Raw genomic sequence first — 23,892 nt, forward strand, 5'->3', positions numbered from 1 at the left:
AAATTTCCCATATGAATTCCTGTGTCTGCATCATGTTTCCACTGTGACTAGAGCATACTATCACAGATCTGGGAACTTGAAAAAGCAAATTTATCATTTCACTTTTATGTAGGTTAGAAGACAAAACGGGTCTTTCTGGGCTAAAATTAAGAGATCAGGAGGGGCTGGTTCTTTCTAAAGATTACAGGGAAGAGTCCCTGATACTTCTTTCACATTTCTGCTTCTAGATGCTGCCAGATTGTCTTGCCTGTGGCTCTATTACTTCAGCCTTTGCTATTTGCTACCCTGTCACCTACTTTTCAGTTTTGTATCTTCCCCTGATGAGTATTAGTGATTGCACTGGATCCATGTGTGTTTTAAAATGCACAAAATGGACTCTATTTTATGTTTATGAGAAACCCTCACTATTTCACCTGGAATCAGTGTGCTAAGTTTCTTTTGGTTCATACAGAATTCTATTTAAGACAAAGTGATAAACAACAGATTAAAGGAGAATCTCCATCCCAGAACACTGAAGAAAGTTATTGTTATTGTTAACAGACTCACAAGAAGGCAAAAATATGTATTTTTTTCTTACTATCTTCTATATATCAGACATTACCTCATGCCATTATCTCAAGTTTGAGTGTGTGTGTGTGTGTGTTTTAACACCTTAGAGGTGGAGAAATGCAAGGACTCAAAACTCAGCATAAATTTAGAAATTTTGTCTTAAGTAGAAATTTTTGTCTTAAGTAGTACACTCCCTGATGTGTAGAACCTGAGTTATGTGTTAAACTTAACTTGTCAGAACAACTCAGTAGCCAAACAGTTCATGGCTCAAGCACAAAACCTAACTCCAGAGTACCTTTAACAGAGGGAAGTATTTATTTCACTATTCATATTTTTTCCCATTTGAAATAAATACTTTCTAAGAGTTAAATTATGACTTCAACATCTTTCTTATTAACTATCTTATTTTATTAAAATGAACTTTTTTTTAATGATCCAGGAGCAGATAATAAATGATTCAGTATGCCCCCTCTCCCACTTTGCTTCTTTTAATATAGTCACTTCTATCCTTCACAGGACTAACCCTTATAGGTTTCTCATGATATTCACGTGAGTGTGTGTTCAGAAAGTACTTTTAAGAAGTTCTTAGCAGGGGTGAAGGAGATAGCAAAATAGTTAAGCAATAGGACTTTCATGCTTGAAGCTCCAAAGCCCCATCTGTCAATTCCTAGCACCACCATAAGCCAACACTGAGAAGTGCTCTAGGAAAAAAAAAAGAAAGAAAAGTCTTAGCAAATAGTAAATGACCTTTAGTATTTTTCCTTCAAAGGAGATTCCTTTAATTCTGAGTGAGGCCACTTTGAGGGGTTATTATTATTAATACTGAGTTAATATGCATTATAAAAGTAGGCATCTCCCCCTTCATTGCTACCCACTACTCAGAATAAACAACTCAAAACAGAATTCCAAATTTTATTAGAGAATATATCTAAAATACAATATTTATTATCATATATTATTTGAATGGAAATATACTCTGTATCACTACTATAACAATTTTTACAGATAGTACTTCATTTATATCTCTGTGATTTAAAAGTCACTAAATTACAACATAATTTATATTTAAGATAACACTGCTATAAATATATGAGTTAAAATTGTTCTTTAATATAAGTTCTTTAAATCATAAACATTGGCTTCATCTGATTTACATTACATAAAATCATAGTAATTTTACCTGATTTAGATTATGCAGCTCAGTTTACCTCATGATACAGACTTGCATTCAATCATCCTACTTCCCTATGTTTTAAAAATAGCATCTTAATGAACAACTGTAATGCTCACCACTCCACATGCTGTGAACCAGGTCAAGACTCCTTTTTTCCTATTCCTTATATTATATTCTGATACAAAAAAAAAAAAAAAGGCAACTATTATAAGCAAAGCACTAGTCACAGCAACTCATTATGCTTGACAATTAGCCTAGCTGTTCACATTTTATTAGTAAGTACATCAAGTAAGAGAGGAGAGGTCTAGAAAAACAGACACAAAGCAGCAGGGTCTAAAATTCACCAACATCCTGTGCTTAGCTAGAGGAAAATTCAAAATCACTATATGTAGACACTGGCTCTGAGACCATCTTATTTGAAGGAAGCTCTGATTTTTCTGTTTTTCAGAGGTTGAGCTGGACGCCAGTTGTCCACCATCAGTTTTTCAGGTTCATCTGGTGAACTGAAGTTAAGGCTACGGAATTTCAACATCTAAAAAACAGAATGAAAACATTGGAAAGTTAAAAGTTTCGTAACAGTATTCGCTTATGTGTTCATGTTATATCTTGATATATAGTCCCCAATATTCACAGTACCATGGATCAATGTACAAACATGAAATTCAGCTTGACTCCCAATAGCTAGGGAGTCACATCTAGATTATATACGTATGTATTTAAGACAGAAAAAATCACTGATGTTATTTGGGAGAAAAATTTCAGTGCACTTATATTTTCCTCTTTTAATTTTAAAATTAGCATGAAACATTTACCAAATATTTCCAAGATGATTTACAACAAGAATTCTTGATCTAAGTGAAAATGTTTTCTTAGGGAAGATGATTTATAGCATCTGTACAATTAAGATAATCCAGGGTCTGTAAACCTGAGAGTTTAAGGGATCAGTTGACATTTCTGCTTAGATATTGAGAAACATAGGTATGAGTCTACCCAAGCTCAATTCTTAAATCCTTTACATTACCCAGGCTGGGAGCATAGATCAACCTGCCAACACCCATGTTCAGTGGGGAAGCAACTACAGAAGCCAGACCTTCCACCTTCGGCAGCCCACAATGACCTTGGCTCCATACTCCCAGAGGGTTAAAGAATAGGAAAGCTATCAAGGGAGGGGATGGGATATGGAGTTCTGATGGTGGGAATTGTGTGGAGTTGTACCCTTCTTATCCTGTGTTTTTTGTCAGTTTCCTTTTTATAAATAAAAATTTAAAAAAAATTCCAGGTGTACGTCATTAAAAATCAACAAGTAGTGGCTGGGCAGTGGTATACCCAGCTGAACAGAAGCATTACATACAGTGCACCACAATGACCAAGGTTTAAGTTTTTTTTTTTCTTTTTTGGCCTCCAGGGTTATTGCTGGGGTTCAGTGCCTGCACCATGAATCATGGAGCTTACTTTTTTCCTTTTGTTGCCCTTGTTGTCTATCATTGTCATTGTTATTAGATAGGACAGAAAGAGATAAAGAGAGGGGAAGATAGAGAGGAGGAGAGAAAGATAGACACCTGAAGACCTGCTTCACCGCTTGTGAATCCACCCCACTGCAGGTAGGGGACTGGGGGCTTGAACTGGGATCCTTATACCAGTCCTTGCGCTTTGCAGCATGTGCACTTTAGCCCACTGCACTACCTCCCGGCCGCCCGTTTAAGTTTTTTGAGTAGGGAAGCAGGTCTTCAGGTCTCTCTTTCTCTCCCCCCTCCTCACTCAATTTATAGCTATCCTGCAAAATTAAAAAAAAATTCAACTTGTATGTACACTACAGTAAGTCATAGCTTTAAATTTCTGTGATACCAATTTTAATTTTAAAGTACTATAGGAGCTTTTGTAAATTTAAAACACACTATAAGGCCAAAGAGACAGCTCCTGGATAGCACATGTACCTTTCCATGTATACAGCTTAGGCTTAAGAGCTGGCATCACATGAGACTGGGGAAAGCTTTGATGATGCTGTCCTGCCTCTCCCACTTTTTCTCTCCTTCATAAAAAACAGCCTGGGAGGTAGCATGGCTACAAGCTAGAGCTAAAGAGTGCAATAGAGAAAAAGAAAGAAAGGAAGAATGGAAGAAAGGAAGGAAGGAAGGAAGGAAGGAAGGAAGGAAGAAAGGAGGAAAGAAAGGAGGAAAGAAAGAAGGGAAGAAAGAAAGAAAGAAAGAAAGAAAGAAAGAAAGAAAGAAAGAAAGAAGGAAAGAGTTTGGGAGTGGCGAAATTGCATATGTGCAAGGCTTGGAGTAAGAAAGACAAAACCAAAACCAAAAATTGTATAACTCCTCCGTTGAGTAACTAGGGCAGTAGCTCAACTGCGAGCGCTCGGGACTTGCACATGTGAAGCTCCTGGGTCAACCCCATGTCACATTTAATAGAGAGTGGTACTGTACTTGTTCTCTCTTTTCCTCTCATATGTCATTCTACCACGTATAAAAAAATAAAATTTTAAAATATTAAAACTACAACTACCTAGCTGAAATTTTCAAGCCTGCTAGTTGGTGACTTTCTCCTCAAATTATTCAAGATCTGAATTGGCAAAGTAGCTCACTTCCATAGTGTAACTGCTTTGCCATGTGAAAAACCCACATTTGAGCCTGACTCTTACTGTACTGAATAAAGGTTCCCTTTATTCCTGTATTGCTCTCCCCCACTCCCCATCTGAAAGTTAGTCTGGAGTGATAAAATATAAGTGAGTGACAAAAAAATAGAAAATTTATTCAGAATTGAGACCCAGGAGGCTTTTTTGCTTTCAGGGTTATTGCTGGGGCTCAGTGCCTGCACCATGAATCCACTGCTCCTGGAGGCCATTTTTTCTTCCCCCTTTTGTTGCCATTGTTGTTGTGGTTATTACTGTTACTGTTGATGTCATTTGTTGTTGAATAGGACACAGAGAAACAGAGAGAGGAAGGGGAGACTGAGAGGGAGAGAGAAAGATAGACACCTGCAGACCTTCTTCACCACCTGTGAAGCGACTCCCCTGCAGGTGGGGAGCCGGGGGCTCGAACCAGGATCCTTATGCTGGTCCTTGCGCTTTGCGCCACATGCGCTTAACCCACTGAGCCACAGCCTGACCCCCTCAGCAGGCTTTTTGCTTTAATTTATTTTATTGTATTTTTCTTATATTTGAAAGGACAGAGAGGGAGAGGGAGAAAGAAAGACTCTTGAAGCACTGCTTCTCCACCTGTGAAGCATAACCAGTTGAGGACCAGGGTCCCGTGTGCGGTATCCTGTGTGATCAACCAAGTGTGCCACCACTTGTCCCCAAAGTCCAGATTCTACTGGATTCTACTGAGGAATATCCATTTCCTACATTTCAACTATGCAAGTAGAGATAGTATAGGAAAAGTTCATCTGCATTTGCTCCTACTGTGCTTACAACTTGAAAATCATAAATGAAATAGTATGCGGAGTTAGGGAATTGTGTAAGTCACTAGTCTAAGCTGTAATGAGCCTTCAAAGATACTTTTCCTCCAAGGTCTGACTTTTACCTTTATCAGAATTCTCAAGTATATTATGAGATAAAATTACAATGATCTTTATGTAATCAGTAATAAATTGGAAATTATCACTGATACCTATGTAACCTTAAATATGAAATCTCATTATTTTGGGTCTCAGATTTTTTTTTTGTATGCAAAAGTTAGGTAAACAAACTGCCTATACTATGGACAATAATGACAAATCTGAATGCTGAGTTATTTTCTAGGCACTGTTGCAAACCTCAGTTCCATAGCCAGAAGCAGCAGCAGCAGCAAAATTAAATCCCAAAAGCCAAGCTCTTCTGCCTGGTCAAATTATTCCACCTTCCTAAGCAAGCTCTAGTTAGAAATCTGACCTGCTCATTGCTAAGGCTGATAGGTTCCTTCAGCACGATCCAGGTCACACATTCCAGGAGAGGAGGGGTGGTCAGCGAGCCCAGGTAAGTCCAATAGTCCAGACTTTCAGGAAGAAGGCCACGAGGATCAAAGCCAGCGAAGTCAGCACTCTTACCCTGAAACACGGCAAACATAAGGGTTAAAAATGTACCATGATTAGATCTGTTTTCTTTTTTCTTTTTTTTCCAGAGCACTGCTCAGCTCTTAGCTTCTGGTGGCATGGGAGGTTGAACCCAGGACTTCTGAGCCCCAGGCATGAGAGATTCTTTGCATAAACATTATGCTATCTACCCTGCCTGCCCTGTCCCATGATTAGAGAAGAAGGCAGAGAAAGACAGAAGATAAGAAGTAGGTAATGTGTGGCTCCCTGAGGGAAGAGATCCAACCTGGTAACATTGTTGTCATCTACCAGTTCATTGACAGGACCACCAAAAGAGCTCAGACCTTCTATGATGGAAGTCATTCCTGTGCCAGAGGAGTTTGCCATATTCCAGTGGCTGAACCATTCTGCCCCAAAACAAGAGAGGTCCTTATAGAGACAGCTAAGAAGCTAGGACTCTGGTGCCACTCAAAAGGGACAATGGTCACAATTGAGGGACCTCGTTTCAGCTCCCGGGCAGAAAGCTTCATGTTTCGCACCTGGGGAGCAGATGTCATCAACATGACCACCATGCCAGAGGTGGTTCTTGCTAAGGAGGCTGGACTTTGCTATGCAAGTATTGCCATGGCAACTGATTATGATTGCTGGAAAGAGCATGAAGAAGCGGTGTCAGTGGACCGGGTCTTAAAGACCCTGAAAGAAAATGCAAATAAAGCCAAAAGATTACTCCTTACTACCATACTTCAGATAGGATCCATGGAATGGTCAGAAACTCTCCACAACCTGAAGAATATGGCCCACTTTTCTGTTTTATTACCAAGACATTAAAATAGCATGCTTGCTCAGAAGATAAGATGACTTTCTAATCCCATGCATGTTGGGAACTTGTGTTTCACTTCAAAAACCATGGAGAAGACAGGCAGTTTTCATGCCCTTGTCCACAAAGGAAGACCATTCATTCAACAAAACAGTGCATGTATCAGGGATGCCTTTCAAAGAACTCAGGTTGCTTCAAGAAACAGAAGAAAAGCAGTGGCCAACAAACAAATGAGAAGAGTCTCACATTTTGGGGTCATGGGGGAGAACTCTCACCGTTTTACATTTCTTCCATTAAATTTGTTTTAAAAAATAATAAATGGAATGCTTAGGTTTTTTATTGATGTAAATTGGTATAGTCTTTCTGGCAGACAGTTTGGTAAAATAAGTCAAAAGGCTTAAAAATACTGCTGATTATCAATAAAATATATCAAGTATGTATAAAGAAGGACGTTTAGAAGAGTGTTCACTGTAGTAGCAAATATTTACAGCAATGTAAATATTAAATCAGAAGTAAATGATGGTTTAACTCTTAATTGGACTGCAAGACAACCTACTGAATCACGTTTAAACAGTATTGATGTCTTAAAGAATTGGTGACACTGCTTCCATCAGGAACGTCATCATTAGCCCTCTTGTGGGCCACTCCAGGAATTTGTCCTCCCTATAAATTAGCAGTGGTACCGAAGAGAGGCTGGATCATCCTACCCTGCCACTCCAAGGAAACTGGTCCTGAAATGAGTGCAGCCTAGAATGTTCCCAGTTTTGACCATGAACTGCGAGCTCAGACCAACAAGGATTCAGCGGTTACACATGCTCCTGTGCTAAATATGAATATATATGGGCCCTCAGTTAGGTTGATGGGGTAAACAGTTAATTTTATTCATGTTTGTTTCATGTTTGAAAGCTACTCTACGCTCTAATCCAGCTTTCTAGCCCTATTCTTAACTCTCACACCATCTTCCCAAATAATATTTTTGTCCACTTCCATGTTAGCTATCAAACTCAAGAAAACCGACAAAAGTCACGGGCCTCAAGGAACATACCTAAAATAGACTTCTAGCTTCTTTCTACCTTGAGATCCCTATTTTCATGTACTCTATCCCTAATTTTTGGTTCCTGTCTTACTGCCTTTCAGCCACCAAGTTGCAGATGATATCATGACTCCATCCTGACTTCCCTGGCCTAATGACCTCACCAATGTGTCACCTCTCCAGAGCCCTGTCCCACTAGGGAAAGACAGAAATAGGCTAGGGGTATAAATTGTCCTGTTGACACCCATGTCCAGCAGAGAAGCTATTACAGAAGTCAGAACTTTTACCTTAAGTACCCCAAAAAGAATTTTGTTCCATACTTCCAGAAGAGGAGAAATAGTAGGGGAAGATGACCAGAGAAGAGGAAAAAAGAAAGGACATTTGGAAACAGTAATTGATGTGGGTGTGACTTGGATGGGAAAAGAGGGCAGGACCAGAGGAGAAAAAAAAAAAGAACAAATATGTACAGATAGTTGTAAAAATAATAGTCAATACATGTCTGCAATCTTGGGAAAACTACTATGGCTTCCAATGGAGGGAATGGGGATACAGAATGCTGGTGGTAGATTTATACCCCTGTATACAGAATGCTGGTGGTGAAGATTTATACCCCTGTTATAATTCTGTAAGTCAATGTTAAGTCACTAATAAAAAAAAGAATTGTTGACTCTAAAATGGATGTATAAGTGCTAATTTTGATTTCAGATTGTACATGTATACATATAGAAAGACCAGGAAAAGTAAATATAGTCTTTTATTATATTGTATTTGGTCAAACAGTAAAGTTTTTTTAAGAATAAAAGTGGATTAGGAACAATCTAGTTGTTTAATGCACTGTTTCTGATAATGAAGCAAACTGCAAAATGTTAATAATAACCAAAGCTTTGTTTGAAGTCCATCGTTTTGAAAGACCATCATAGTATAATCAATACATGAGTTTTGCAATAACTAAAGAAATGCTGGATGTTTAAAATAGGTCATCTTAGATGTTAGACAATTTTAAAAGACTTAACACACATTATCTGTGTCACGCATTTTTTAAATTAGTATAAGAATGTATATTGTCTTTTATTATTAGGAAATCTTTTTTTACCCTCAGAGTTGTTTTGGTTTTCACCTTGGCCTGTAACATGGTCTTTTAGTGGCATATTTTTGTCTTTATAGAGTCCGTGTATTTCTGTTTCTGACACTACCTTCAACATAGTAAGCTGTTAATTGTAAACAACAAAATAAATCAGTTACCTACCACCAAAAAAAAAAAAAGTAGGTAATAGGTATGTTTTCTTTGAGCATCCTGAAAGTTAAGGTTTTTTTTATCTTATTTTTTACATTTTAGAGAAAAATAGGGTGACACATAGGCAGAGAGAGAGAGAGTGAAAGAAAGAGACCACAGCACCAAAGCTTCCCTCAATGCAGTAGAAGCCAGGCTCAAGCCTGGGTTGTACACATGGCAAAGCAGAGCACTCTCTAGATGAGCTATTTCACAGGCAAATAGGAACTTTCTGAAGAGAAGTTCCACATTGATCAGGATACAAAAACGGACAGAAAACATTTGATTTGGAAATACAGATGTGAAGACATGAGCGAGATAATCTATCATTTTCACATGGCAATGTCTCAGTGGGTCCGACCAGTCAACGCCCATGTTCAGCGGGGAAGCAATTACAGAAGCCAGACCTTCTACCTTCTGCAACCCTCAACGACCCTGGGTCCATGCTCCCAGAGGGCTAGAGAATGGGAAAGCTACCATGGGAGGGGGGAGATTATGGGGATTGGGTGGTGGGAATTGTGTGGAGTTGTACCCCTTCTACCTTATGTTTTTGTTCACTAATCCTTTCTTAAATAAAAAATTAAAAAAAAAAAAAGAAATTATCCTTTACATAGGTCATTAAATGAATTTTGATAGACATTAATAGTAAAGTGAAACCGTCACCACCGAAATAGTATGATTTTAGACTGCATTAACAAAAACATGGTATAGCTGATGAGGAAGTGATTATCTTACTATACTATTTGATAACTAGGTTTAAAAAAAAATTGTATACGGGGATGGGGGGAGATCAGGCAGTGGCACACAATTTAACTTTGTGCAAGGAATTAGCTTTGAGTCACCACTCCCCACACGCAAAGAGCCCTGAACCAGGTCTGCAGGTGTCTTTTTCCCCCCTCCCTACCTATCTATCTCCCCTCTCCAATTTTAAAGAGGAAAAGAAATGGAAGAAATAAAAATGGCCTCCAGAAGCCATAGGTTCACTGTGCTTTTAAAATAGAAAATGCAAACAGCAATGGGTCACTAGAAAATGACAAGGTTGTTGTAAAAAGAAAAAAAGCTGTCACATAAGAATACTTAGCAGAAACTAAAGATAACTAGTCTGGGGGCAGGTGGAAGTTTATTAGAGAGAAAATAAGGTCCAAAGCTGGGTGGTGGTGCACCTGGTTGAGCACACACATTACAGTACACAAGGAGCTGGGTTCTATAGCCCTGCCCTTCCCATCCCGGGCCCAACCGGCAGGGGGAAAGAACTTCACAAGTGAAGTAGCGCTGCAGGTGTTTTTCTGTTTCTCTCCCTCTCTATCTCCCCCTTCCTCTTAATTTCTGGATACCTCTATCCAATAAATAATAAATAAATATAGTAAGATTTAAGAAATAAAAGAGAGAGAAAATAAGGTCAAGTAGAGGAGAGATAAGGCTTAGAGTACTCTACAATACAGAGAATTAAGCTAGGAGTAATGGTGAGTCTTTCAAAACCTGAATGCTACTTTAATTTGACCATAACTCAAAGCCTGGGTTTCACTGGTAACTATAGTGTTTAAGGAGATGCTCAATGGCCTTGATGAAGCTGTGCCTCAGAACTGATTTAAGTGGGACAGGGTAGAATAGCATAATGGTTATGCAAGGAGACTCTCATGCCTGAGGCTCTGAAGTCCCAGATTCAGTCTGCCACACCACCATAAACCAGAGCTGGTCAGTGATGGGGGTGTGTGTGGGGGGATTGATTTAAGTGGAGCAGGGAGGTAGCATACCTGAGTAAGAGCACATTACCATGCGCAAGGACCTGGGTTAAAGCACCTGGTCCCCACCTGCAAGGGGAAATCTTCACAGGTGGTGAAGCAGTGCTGCAGCTGTCTCTATCTCCCTTTTCCTTTTCAGCTTCTGTCTCTCTACCCTTTAAATAAAATAAAAATGACTATATTATTTTAAAAAGAATTAAATATAGCATGAATGAATAAAGTAAGTTCATAGCATGTGAAACATGGCCGTCTTTGTCATGTTCACCACTGAATCTCTTAAGTTCATAGATAGCACAGAGAGAAATTTGGAAGGCAAGATGAGAAAGAGGGAAAGAGACGGATAAACAACTACAGTACCGCTTCACTGTTCATGAAGATGCTCCCTATAGGTGAGGACTGGGGGCTTGAACAACGGGTCCTTTTATATAGTATATGTGCAGTCAGTCAGGTGTGTCACTGCCTGCCTCCCCCCAGTTATATCTCCTATATAAGAAAATCACTAACTCATAGTAAATTCTCCATAAATATCTGCTGTATGAAAGAGTGAGTAATTTTACCAAATGGTTTTTGAGCTCCATTTGCAAGCTTAAGATTCACTGACTTTTTGCATGTGAATATCTAAATCATCTGAAAGCTGTATCAAATAAATGCAAATCTGAACGTTAAAATAACATTAGGATCAACTTTTGGATAAAGCCAAGTTAATACATAAATAATATTGTCTCTTAATTAACTGCTTATAAAAGTACCATTTATCAAATAGAGACTACTCATTTGATCAAAAGCATTTTGTTAGGTAGGGTATGAGAAAGAGGTACTCTACAGAGACAGAAAATTCAACTTTACCTTTGTTTTAATGGTATCCAGCACATCAATGACTTTTTGTAGACCTGGCTTAGCATTGCCAACCTATGGAAAAATACAAGAAAGAAGGCACTAAAACCTAACTGTTGGGCAATTCTATAATAAAATTTCTTCAGATGGTAAACTGAAATCTACAACTTGCTAAGTGCCACCCGTCAGTGTTTCTAATTGCACTGGCATCTTCCTTAGCTACTCTTGCTCACCTCCATCCACTTTTATTTCTGAAGTTTCTTGGAAACAAGCCCTTCAAATGTTGCCAGTAACCCTCAACTAGCAAAGCAAAGGACACTCTTCCAGTAATAACCTCAATCTTCTGGTGGGATTTTATACTGTTGTGTTCTCTCCTTAACTTTTTTTATTTTCCTAGCCTCTTAAATGTCCCATGAATCCTGTGTTCCTTTTCAGTCATTTAACTGGCATTTTTCCCACTACTTTAAATGCCTCCCATTTTGCAATGTGTCAGGATTACATGCTCAGTAATATTATCTCCCTCACCATGCTTCCTTTAGATGATTGTATATAAACTTGTATATACACACACATACACACATATGTCAAGATCTATGTATCTTCAATCTACACCTTTCTTCTCTTGTTGTACAACTGTTCAGAGGGCAAGTTAACATCATGTATACCCAGTACTGTCTGGCATATACCACTGTCAAGTCATCATCCTTTATCCCTTTAAAACTTGACCTTAATTTAACACTGTCCAGCAAGATATAGTATTATCTAGCTTAAAGTCAAACTTTTTTTTTTGGATCAGCAGAGCTTTACCACTCCAGGCAAAGAGGGAGAGTGAAAGAGACCACAGTACTGAAATTTCCTCCAGCGAGGTGAAGGACAGGCTTGAACTTGGGATGCCCACTTGGCAATAGCACATCACCCAAGTGTACTATTTCACTGATCCTTATGGATCAGTGAAAACATTGTTAAACATTAAATTATAATATATTTCTCATTCTCTTTAGTACATATTTTTCTCATCTCATAATTCAAATACATACACATATTTCCGTATATCTGGTACCTAATAAGTACTTCTTAAATTGTCCTTTTGTTTTCTATCTTGACTATTACCCGCAGATAGTAAGGGTGCAAAGGTTCTGCCTAGTCAGTTTTATACAATGTTCTGTTTGTCGTGAGTTATCTGTATGACCAATCTTTTTTAAAAAACAAGGAAGGAAGGGTTGGAACACCAACTAACCATCAAAAAAATACCCAAAACAGCCAGTCCATCAGGTTGTTGCACAGCTTTTCCAAAGTCCCCATATTTGGTGTTCCAGTGAACCAAGTGAAGCTAAAGCCAGAGGAGACAAAAACAAAACAAAGCAAGAACAAATACATAAACAATCAATGACTTATATAATATATGCCTAGAGACCTTTTTTTTTCCCCATTGATCTTTTCTTCATAACTAGAGGTAACTAAGGAAATTGAAAATGTGGACAATTTTAAGTAAAAACATTTATTTTAAATATTTAATTTATTTATTCATTTATTTATTAGAGACAGAGAAAAATTGAGGGGCTAGAGATAGAGAGGGAAATAAACAGAGAGACATCTGCAGCCCTGCTTCTTTCCCCATGGAGGTAGGGACCAGAGGCTTGAACCTGGGTCCTTGAACACTGTAATGTGAGCACTTAACTAGGTGTGCCACCATCTGGCCACAGTACAAACATTATGCACTAATTATGCACTACTGAATATAATAGCCAGTGATTTTGTCCACAACTCTAAGACCAAAAGAGACACATATGTTTAAGAGAAGGTGAATTTTATTTCTAGATTTGTATTAGGACAGAACCCTTCTACTTAAAAAAAATATATTTTTTTTCTTCAAAAAATGTCCTTGAAGATATCAGAGAAAGTTTTACAGCAATCATCACACTATCACTAAGATTTTAAGAAGCAAATAAATATGAGGGTCCTTTGAAAACAAAAGAGCTTATTGGGTTTGAGTCTGATTTACAATATTAGGCTTTTCAAATTGATGCTAAATATCAATTTACATGGTTTCTCTGGGAAGAAAAATGCATCACTTACCTCTGCAGCATATTTCTTTTTATCCACAGTATGCTCAGAACCTTGGTCATCAGAGGAACCCCAGTGAAAGTGAAACTGGATCAACCTGTAAGTGTCAGCAAGAGGTCCTCCTTTCAGCACTAAAATGTAAAAATATATATTATGTATGTATATATATATATATATATACATATGTGCATGTGGATATAAGTATACACTTATTAATATATATGCACAAGGTACACACTACTAAATATTATTATCTCTAGTCCTATTTTATAATACATTTCTGCCTGAAACAACATTTTTGCTCTGTAAAAAATAAAGACAGACTTCAGTTTAGTCTACACTGCTAAACAAAATCATTTCAGTTGGTTCTTCCTTCCCTCACTTGTGTTGGCTGAAGGATGGAAAATTTCCCCATATATGTCTACTGAGAACGCTGATACTCTTCTGGATTTGTTTTGGAGTCGTGGTTTCAGGTGTAGAGAGAAGCATTTTTTTTAATTATTTATAAAAAGGAAACATTGACAAAAAAAAAAAAAACATACGATAAGGGGGGTACAACTCCACACAATTCCCACCACCAGAACTCTGTATCCCATCCCCTCCCCTGATAGCTTTCCTATTCTTTAGAGAAGCAACTTTTAAGAGAAACTGCTACTTATCCCATGAATGATTTAGGAAGTGCAGCTTCAAGCCAGGGATAGCTTACTGCACACCTATAAACTCAGAAACCTCTTCTCCTGCACCCAGTGCCTACCCTATGGTCAACTCTGCTTATTCTCTCATATACTAGGACAGTAAGCATTCCCTTGATCTTTGCAGTTATATAAAATTAATTTTCCTTACACGGGCTTCCCAAATTCTGTAGAACTGGGCTCATGACTATTATTAACTAGCCCCTCCCCCAATCTGCTTTGAATTTGGCTTCTCTGATCTTAATCTCCTAATCTATAAAATGTCTACATCTGGTTATTAACCATTTCAAGTGAAATGTATTGATTATCTACTAAAGTACACTATTATCTACAAGAATATAAAATTCTAACTTTAAAAATTATCGCTTGATAATTGTAATAACTCTACTATTTACATAGTTCTGTTACAATAAAATCAATACCAGAAATCATATTGTTAAACCTTAGTCTAACTATAGATTATTATATTATTATAGATATTAGTTTCATCTTGAGAGAGTTTAAATAATAAGAAATTATTGTTTTCCCTTTTCCTTCACAAAGCGTTTCCATACTCCTTCTCAAAACATATACATTAATGGAATTTAACCAAAATACTAGGCAGCTCTTAAAATTAATCTTGACCTACTATCTCAACCTTATTTCTCTAGAACTGGAATTAAAAACACCTGCTGTAAGTATTTTTCAGTAGCTATAGTTTATATTGCCACTAAAGAATGAGCTTAAACTGACTTTTGCTATGCAAAATAAAGAGACAAAGTATAGACTTAACTTCACCTAAAAATGCTTCTATGGTAACAGTATTCATCTATTCAAACAGAAGGTAAAGCTGGCTTGGAGATATCTGAGTAGGGCCTTTCTCTTTGCCTCCTAATCAGTAGGCATATGTACTGCCTTATAATAGTACAAGAGAAAACAAAAATAGTGAAAAAATGCAAGGAAAAACTTACAAATGGTGTATGATTATAGACCTACTTAAAAATAGGAATTTAGATATATTCTGACAAGACCACCATTGTAATTGGGGAAGGGTATGAAATCCTACATAAAGCAGCATTTCTAGTCTTCAACTAGTTGACTATTTCTTAACTATTTCACCAAAAAAGGAAACATTTTTATTCTGCAAAAATGACTTTTAAAAACATGAAATTTCTGACTATATTTTTTTCTCAGTTAAAACAGTCATATTAGTGGGGGCTCTGGAGAATTAATGATTTGTAGAAATGTGTCACACAAGGGGTGAGAATCCATAAATTGGGTTTTTGCTGGCTTGTTTGTTTGAGATCTTTTTCAAGTCTCTTAACACTTGATTTTACACCAAATATCAATAGAAAATTTAACTAAATTTAATTTTTATGATCAGCTATCAGTTATACAGTTTATGTATACTGCACAAAACAAGCAAATATAATCTGCCTTCCTATATACTCTTAAAAATTATGTATGTGACATTATTTGTGAAAATTAACGAGTCACCTCAATAATATTCAGATAAATTAGACTACTTGTACAAATTAAAAGCAGACAAGTTAATAATTTAAAGTTAACTTGAGGGGCCAGGTGGTGGAACACCTGGTGGAGCACATGTTACAATGCACAAGGACCCAGGTTCAAGCCCCCTAACCCCATCTGCAGGGGGAAAGCTTCATGAGTGGTAAAGCAGGGCTGTCGGTATCTTTCTGTTTCTCTCCCTCTCTACCATGCCCTTTCCTCTCAATTTCTGACTGTCTCTTTCCAATAATAAATAAAGATTAGAAAAATAAGCTATTAAAAATAAAGTTAATTTGAAATATTAAATTAGAAAGCAATGAAACAGTAAAAAATTATATGATTTATTTTAAGCCTGAGAGAGAGAGAGAGAGAGAGACACACACACACCAGAGCAGTGTTCAACTCTAGCATATGGTGGTACTGGAGGCTGAACCCACAGCAAACAAGAAAATCTGGTGTACTACCTCTTCACTGTCTCCTTGGCCTAGCAATTAATTGTTTTTCCTTCCTAATCACTTGGTCAATACATAAAGATACACTTAATTAGTAAACCAAATAAAATGCACATAAACTATTTTCAGTAATTCTTAGTGATGACCTGTTAATGATACAAACAACTAAATCTCGAAAAACAAAATGAAACTACCAAGCATTTCTAGCAGGTGAGCAATCGTCCACATGGCTAATTTTAAATTTATTAAATCACCTATTGTTGTTTTGCATTTTTAGCAAGAGCCAAGTCTAGGCCTATCGCCTAAAGAAAATGGTATTTCATTGTAGACAAGACCTCAGAAAAAAGCTGCCCACATTCATTTCTTCTAAAGTGGTGAAATATTCATCTGTTTCTTTAAGGAAAGTAAACACAATTAGCATTCAAAAGAAGAGAAGTTATTATGCTCAAGTATGTGGCAATTACATGCACTTTTTTTTTTTTTTTAAGAAAGCTCTTTTGATATGAGATTGACTAAATACAGTGTTTAGAGTGCTTTGGCCAGTTTTATAGATACCTATGATTATGCCCACACCAATAACAGAATGGTATGACAAGCCCTCTCATCTGTTATTGTTATACTTCCTTTTAACATAGTGTCTGCGGAAGGAAAATATTTAAAGCTTCAAAAGCAAGCCTCTAAAAATCAAAGTAAGTCTCCTGCATGAAAATCCTTTCATCATATCACACAATGGTATGCCTGAAATGGGCACATATAATCTCAGCTTCTTCCCGACTTTTTTTTAAAACAAAAAAATATTCTGAAATAAGTGATATGAAAGTTTTATATAGGTTAACCCAAGAATTTAGGGCTGTGCTTCTAACTTTGCGATAAAGTAGAAAATTTTTAAACTAATTAGTAGGAGTTAATAAGTTAGCCAGAGTTAATAGTTTGACTACTTTTCTCCAAATAAAGCTAGTAATAAAAGATCTCAAGCAGAGTTATTTTTTAATCATTAAAAAAAAAAAAAGCCTAGCAGGATTAACATTTTTTCACTAAATTAAATGGGCTTATTTTTAAAGGAATTTAGAAGATTGATGAGTGCTTTAACCTAAGCTTCTAATTAAATCCTATTGATTTCACATTTAAAAGAATTCTCCAGGCTTAAAAACAGCAATAAGCACTGCCAGCTGACTTTCTGATACCCAAGTATGTAAATTTGGGCATAAAATAACATTCGCGCTAAATTTGAGTACTGAATATATGAGTTCTTAAAGACTGAAATCTCACTGAGGAAAAAATATACATGAACCAAACATTTAAATGCACATAAGAATAAAGGGTTATCTAAATATGTTAATGCCACAAAAATGATTTCTAATAAAAGGAAATGTTAAACAATTGATTTAAAAAGTTAAGTTACCAAAATATTAAAATTATTTTTAGACACAAGCATGCTGAAAATTATATTCGTTTTTATAAAACATGGTATGATTCAATAAATATTAATATGGCTATCATTTGAAGATTCAGCTTCCATTCTGAAGTGATGGTTAGTCAAGCAGAGTATACTGTTTGATCTATCTTGAGATCCTAGGATCCTTAAAAATGAAAAAAAAAAAAAGGTGTTTCTTTGCCAGTTGTGTGTGTGTGTGTGTGTGTGTGTGTGTGTGTGGATTCCGCTGACTTATTTTCCTTTGGTAAACTTTAATATATTCTGCAATCTAAAAAATGCTTCATTGTTTAATTAAAATAACTAAAAATGCTGAATCAACATGGATAAAATCACAAAGGAGCTGTTCACATGTAAGGAGAGCAGGCTTTTTTTTTTTTTTTTTAACATTCACTCTTCACCTTATTTTTAGCAGACTTCTTTGCCTGTGTAGAGCACCTACTGTGTTTCCTCCTAAAACAAAGAAATTCTTTAAGCTTCAATGTCAGTCTTATTTACCCTGGAAAGTTCTCCCTGACTTATTCTGGCCAACTCCTAAGCCTCTTTCATGTTTCCTTAGTTCCTTGGGCCACTTCTTGCTGCACTTTTCAAAGTGACTTTCAGTCTCTATTACTTCAGTGCCTTTCTTTCTTGCACTAGGCATCTCCTGGTTGGGCCCCAGGGAGACAGCTAAAGAGTGTGGACTCAAAGCTGCCCTCATGGCACCTGGTTTATCTTGCATTTAATCAGTAAGGACTTTTTAATTTCACCTATAAGAACTAGGTGAAATTTACCTGTGTCTCCAAAGACCTGGGTTTTAAGTCCCTATCTCAACCTTTTGGCTTCAAAATCTAAACATGACGAGTGACTTGAATAATAGATAGATGTGTTATTCAACAAGACAAAATAATTGGAAAATTCCGGATGGTTCAAATTAGTTACTGTCAAGTAGAAACCCATCAGAATTTGATGTGCTTGTGGTATAACACTTAATAGCAGTCATATGAAAGCAGTACATATTTTCTTTTTTAAACTTTTTAAAAAATATTTTATTTTTACTTAATTTATTTTTGATAGAGACAGAAATTGAAAAGGAAAAGAATAACAGAAAGGGAGAGAGAAAGAAAGACAGGCACCTGCAGCACTGTTTTGCCACCTGTGAAGCTTCACTCCTGCAGGGGACCAGGGGCTTGAACCCAGGTCCTTGTGAATCATAACATGTGCACTCCATGGGATACATCATCTTAGCCTCCATATAGTTTAATATATTAGGGATGTTTGGGACATGTAAATTTCAAAATTTTAAATACTAATTCAATAATCTTATCTGTTGTAGATGATGCTGACACTCTACATTTACGAAAACTAAAATTTTAGAGAGGTTAAATCACTGTAATTCCCATGGCTACTGGGCTAGCTGGTGGCAGAACTGATAGTTGAACTCAGTTTTAGCTGACACCATGCTGAAATTTACTTTTCAATAATATTTCTGGAACATCTGTTTCACAAATTAATAATGAATACATAGGATGCGCCCTCCTTTGGTTCTATTTATTAGCTCTTTGTTTCCCTGTTGATTAAGAGGACTTCACATCCAATTTTATTTAGCATCCAAGGTAGTGAATAGTTGATACAAATTACATTCATTGAAAACAAATATTTAATGGTCAACACTGAAACATTATCTCTTTAAAAAAGGGGGGGAGGGGTTCTAACTATATACTGAAGTTGTTAAACTTCTTTGGATTTTCAAAAAACAAAACATGAAATTTTATGGCATTCTTTTTATATGTTCAGTACTGTCAAGTCCTTTAAACTTCTCATGGTATATTAGAATTTAAATATACATATCTATGTATAGTGTCAAAAAATTTACAAGGAGGAGGTTTTTCAAAACTGTACTGAATTCAATGAACGGGCAGTTGAATGAAAAAGGGTATCTTGTATATAGTATTCTTGGTCACCAACTCCAAATTATGATAGCATTATTGAATGTTCTCTTTATCTTTTTTCATCAATGCCACACATTCCCACACTACCTGAGAGGGTTCTCTCCCCTCTTAAGGATAAACAATTTGGGTGGCACCACACACAATGTGTAGCTCCACTTACTCAATGAAGTTCAGAGAAAAGCATTTGGGAAAATAGAGCACAGGCAATTAAATCAACCAGCAGGCAGGAAAGGTCTACTGTGTCTGAAAGAGGACGTTTCCTATTTCTAAACTGGGGAAAGAAAAAAAAAAAAAAAAAGAAAAAGAAATACTCAATAGGCATCTTGTAAGTAGGTCTAATACAAGTAAGTTATGGTAATTGTTTTTTGTCAAGAACAGGCCAATATATTCACTGTTTTTAAAACATTTTCATTTGTGAAACAAACTGCCACCTATAAACAAGGATGGTTTGTCTCACCTTCATCAAACTAGCCAAAAGCAGAGGAAAAACAAAATAAAAAATACCATGTTTCCAAGAGTTTCAGTATTTCAAATAATTAGTTTTTCATCACTCTTCTCACTGTTATTTAATGTTGTCAACATCTCAGTTTCCCACTCTGGGCTGACTTTTTTAGACAAAGAGAGGGAGAAAGGGAAAAGGTTATCTCAGAGTTGAAACTTCCTCCAGTTCCATGGAAGTCTGGGCTCATGGTGATGTGCATGACTCATATAGGACTGAACCCTTACTCCTATTTATAAGATCACAAACACACTTCGAACTGCTTATTAGATAGGCACCACTTCTGGTAAACAAATATTTCAGAAAGAATTCTAAAAGCTGTGTTTGCAAAATTTACCGCAGCTGATCTTTATTGCCAGGGAAACTTTTGTGACTTTCACAGGGATCTCACAGCTATTCTGTGCCCTACATAGAAACTAAGAATCTTGGAAGGGGGAGAAATGGTTTCCAGCCACTTCAAGGTAATTAGCCTACTTCTTAACAGTCTGAAAACCTAATGAAGATTACCAGCAGGGACACCTGAATGTACTGAAACAAACTGTAGTATTTAAACTGCTTTTTATGACAGAGGTATTTCTTGATCACAGACCTGCTTTGTCCTGAGAGTCGTCAAACTCCACGTTGAAGGAGTGACCGTTGTTCAGAATCCGGCGGGAAAGGGCTTGCTCATAGTTAACATTCAGAGGCTTCAGCTCAGGGTCATGAACAGCTGCTTTGGTGTCGATGTCGATAGGAGACTGGCGCTCTCCTTGGGCGATGGGGAAGTCCTTATGCCAGTGCTCAGGTCCTAGGGTGATGAGAGAGCTGTAAATCCCCCAGTGTGAGGAAGGACACATCCGCGCCCTTAGAAAAAGTCAATGACTGTGGAACCAACATGCCTGGTTCCCACTCAGCGGATTGACCTTTGAGAAAACAATAAAGTCTGTGTGCCTCAGTTTCCTCAGTTGTACTGTGGGGAAATAACAACACTTAACCTCTAAAGATGGTTAAGTGAGTAAGAATCAATACACTCAAAGCGCATGGAACAAAATGGGAGCCCCATATAGATAGGACTATTTTTTCCTCATACTCATTTTACTTAAATGCACTAATTGAAACCGAGTAGACACTAATGTTAGGACTTCTTAAGTTTAGGATTTGGGAATTTAAGCAAGTCGGGATTCCTTCCTCGTGTCCTCTTGCCTGGATATAAAAGTAGACAGAACCATTGATCAGGCCAGGATAAGCCTCCTTTAAATGTCAGGATTCCCACTTCCAGGGAAGCCCTCTGCCCCCCCCCCCCACGAAAAAAAAAAAAAAGGAAAGAAAAGAAAAGGTCTGGATAAGCCAGACGCACCTTTTTCTTGCATCTGCTAGTTCCAAGGAACCCAGATTTGTGGCCATGATAAAGTTCGTTTCCTGGTGACCCACTGAAGGTTAGAAGTGGGAATGATGAAGGGGAAAAACTCAGAAGTCAGCCCAGGAAAAACGTCCCGGGACAAAGGACGCTGCCGACTTTAGCCACAGGTGGTGCTCAGAATGAAGTGTAGCTGAGGACCGACCTCCCCCAGCCCTACCCCCCAATTCCCTGGGATCAGCAACGAACATCTTCTATTATAATTGTCTATTATAATCCTGCCTGGCTTCTTCCTAGGTGGGAGCAAGAGGGTCTGGGACTGCGCATCTGGAAGAGGCTGTCCTGAGGCTACGCACCGCCCTCCTCCTCCCCCGGGCCTTGCGAGCAGCCGCGCGACCCGGGGATTCCTCGACAGTGGCCTCCGGGAGGGGGGCGAGCGGGCCGGGCAGGCGCCCCAGGGCCGGAGCCGAGGCGGGCGCCCCGGGCGCACCTGGGGCGGGAAGCTCCCTCCCTCCCCTCCGCGGAGGTAAACAGCAGATGCGCGTGTGCGGGGCCCCGAGCGCCCGCGCCGCCCGCACTCACCGTTGTCCCGGTCGTATCCCCAGTGATGGGACATGGTCGCGCCGCTGGTCCGGGCAGGGTAGGAGTTGGTGTCTATCTAGCGGTGGCCGCTGGGGAGGCTGCACCGTGTGTCCGCGGGTCGCGCCGCCACTGCCTTTTATAGGCTCCCGCCAACTTTGCGCTCGGGGGCGGCCCGGGGAGGGGGCCCAGGGTGGACCTGAGCGGCCGGGGGAGGAGGAGGAGGTGACGGGCGGAGGTGATCTCCCCGCTCTGGGGGCGGGCCCGGCGGGCGAGGCGCCGGAGGAGGGGAGAGCGTCTCTGCGGGCGCTCGCGGGGGCTCAGGACCTCCCTTCCCGCCGCCGGCTGCCCTCCGCCCCGGTGGGTTCGCTGGTGGTTTGACGAGGCTCCAAGCTCAGAGGCTCCCGGGCTTCTGGGTCGGACTGGGGCTCCCGAGCGTCTACGCGCACCCCATCCCCCTCCTGGGTGGTGGTGCTGACAGCAGGGGACCCGGCCCCCGGCGCCTTTCATCCCCCGACCCCATTGTGATAACATCCCTAGCCTCAGTCCCCACCCTAGCGTCCTCCTTTAACCCACCCGCGCCTGCCGCCCCTAAGGCTTCCTCCCTCTTGTGCACGGCCCAGGGCTGCAAGCTCGGTTAGGAGCTATGACCTTGGGGCAAATACGGATACGGTCCTAGAGGCACTGGGAAGCCAGAGGTTTAGGCTGCTGAGAGACATGCGACCCCTGCTGGACTAATGTGGGATAAAGCGGAAAAAAAGAGAAGCGCTGTGCAGTCAGTATCTTCTCCCCAAGTCCAAACTGAGGCTTCTTAGCATAGGAGATTGCATTTCGTTGCAAGTTTTCTATCAGGGTATCAAATGAAATGTTCTACTCCTCGTGCCTTCCATTTTCTCTTTAAAAAAAGAAATAACTTTGGGGGAGTGACATTACAGCCGGTGCATACTGATTTAAAACAACCAAAATATCTACACTTTCATTTTTCTCAACTGAATCCAATGAAGGAAAAGAATTTCTTGCAAAGAAATGAGAACTTTTCCTGGATGGCAAAGGAAACTTGGTGTCTAGCATGCCTAAGAAATAATTCCTGACGCTAGGGAAATGGCTTGACTGGTAGAACTCAATACTGAGACTCTCTACGCGTTCCCAGCCCAGCATGTACCACATAGCGATTTCTCTCCTCCCCGCATACTCTCATATACTTTAATTTTTTTTTACCTTTATTTATTTGTTGGCCAGAGACAGCCAGAAATCGAGAGAGGGGAGGGGTCATACAGGAGGGAGAGAGACAGAGAGACACCCACAACACTGCTTTACCACTAGCTAAGCTTTTCCCTTGCAGGTGGGGATCAGGGGCTTGAACCCCGGGTGGGTCCTTGTACATTGCAACATGTGCGCCGAACCAGGTGTGCTACCACCCGACCCCTCGTAAATTTACTTTTAAAAAATCCCAGAGAATATTGTTGAGTTGGTAACTATGAATAATCTGCAGGCCATCTGCCTGACACTTTAATGGGCTCCTTTTTTATAAATACATATTTGACTTCTTTGACATAAGTGTTAATTACATATTCAAACATTTTTATCTAAATGTGTTAATCTTCCTTTTTATTTTAGAAAGAAGGTATCTAACAGTTTTTTGAGCCAGAGGCACTAAACCTCAAAGATAGGGTAGAACTGCACCTTATCATAGATAAGGTGGAGACAGTTTCATTGAAGGGTCGTTGACACCAGAAAAGCAAGAATTTTATGTCCTGTGCTGTCTGTGACCTTTGGGAGTTATAATAGTATTAGAGTTAAAATTGGAGAAGCAAGGTATAGGTTTTCGTTGTTATTATTTATTTTTATAATTCTATCATGAAGCCCAGAAAAAAATGATTTTGATTCTTAGCGTATTTTTTTTCTTTGTGATGGTATTTCATTTTTTTTCATTTTTTTTACTGGGGAATTAATGTTTTACATTTAACAGTAAGCACAATAGTC

General features: G+C 38.7%; 2 protein-coding genes across 2 annotated transcripts; one reads left to right on the forward strand and one right to left on the reverse strand.

Annotated features, from left to right (window-relative positions):
• Window positions 1-1,448: 1,448 nt before the first annotated feature.
• On the reverse strand, window positions 1,449-22,343 carry CA2 (carbonic anhydrase 2). The gene is made up of 7 exons (XM_007535347.3): window positions 21,913-22,343; window positions 20,584-20,781; window positions 13,510-13,628; window positions 12,671-12,763; window positions 11,446-11,508; window positions 5,598-5,753; window positions 1,449-2,255 (listed from the first exon to the last, which is right to left on the reverse strand). Exons 1-7 carry the CDS (start codon window positions 21,944-21,946, stop codon window positions 2,136-2,138), a joined length of 783 nt encoding a protein of 260 aa, XP_007535409.1. The 5' UTR covers window positions 21,947-22,343; the 3' UTR covers window positions 1,449-2,135.
• Window positions 5,978-6,608, forward strand: LOC103124619 (S-methyl-5'-thioadenosine phosphorylase-like). The gene has a single exon (XM_060199360.1). The coding sequence runs from the start codon at window positions 5,993-5,995 to the stop codon at window positions 6,563-6,565; it is 573 nt and encodes a 190-aa protein (XP_060055343.1). The 5' UTR covers window positions 5,978-5,992; the 3' UTR covers window positions 6,566-6,608.
• Window positions 22,344-23,892: the final 1,549 nt, after the last annotated feature.

This window comes from Erinaceus europaeus, chromosome 1 (genome assembly GCF_950295315.1).
Source record: "Erinaceus europaeus chromosome 1, mEriEur2.1, whole genome shotgun sequence".
In the NCBI taxonomy this organism is placed as follows: domain Eukaryota; kingdom Metazoa; phylum Chordata; class Mammalia; order Eulipotyphla; family Erinaceidae; genus Erinaceus; species Erinaceus europaeus.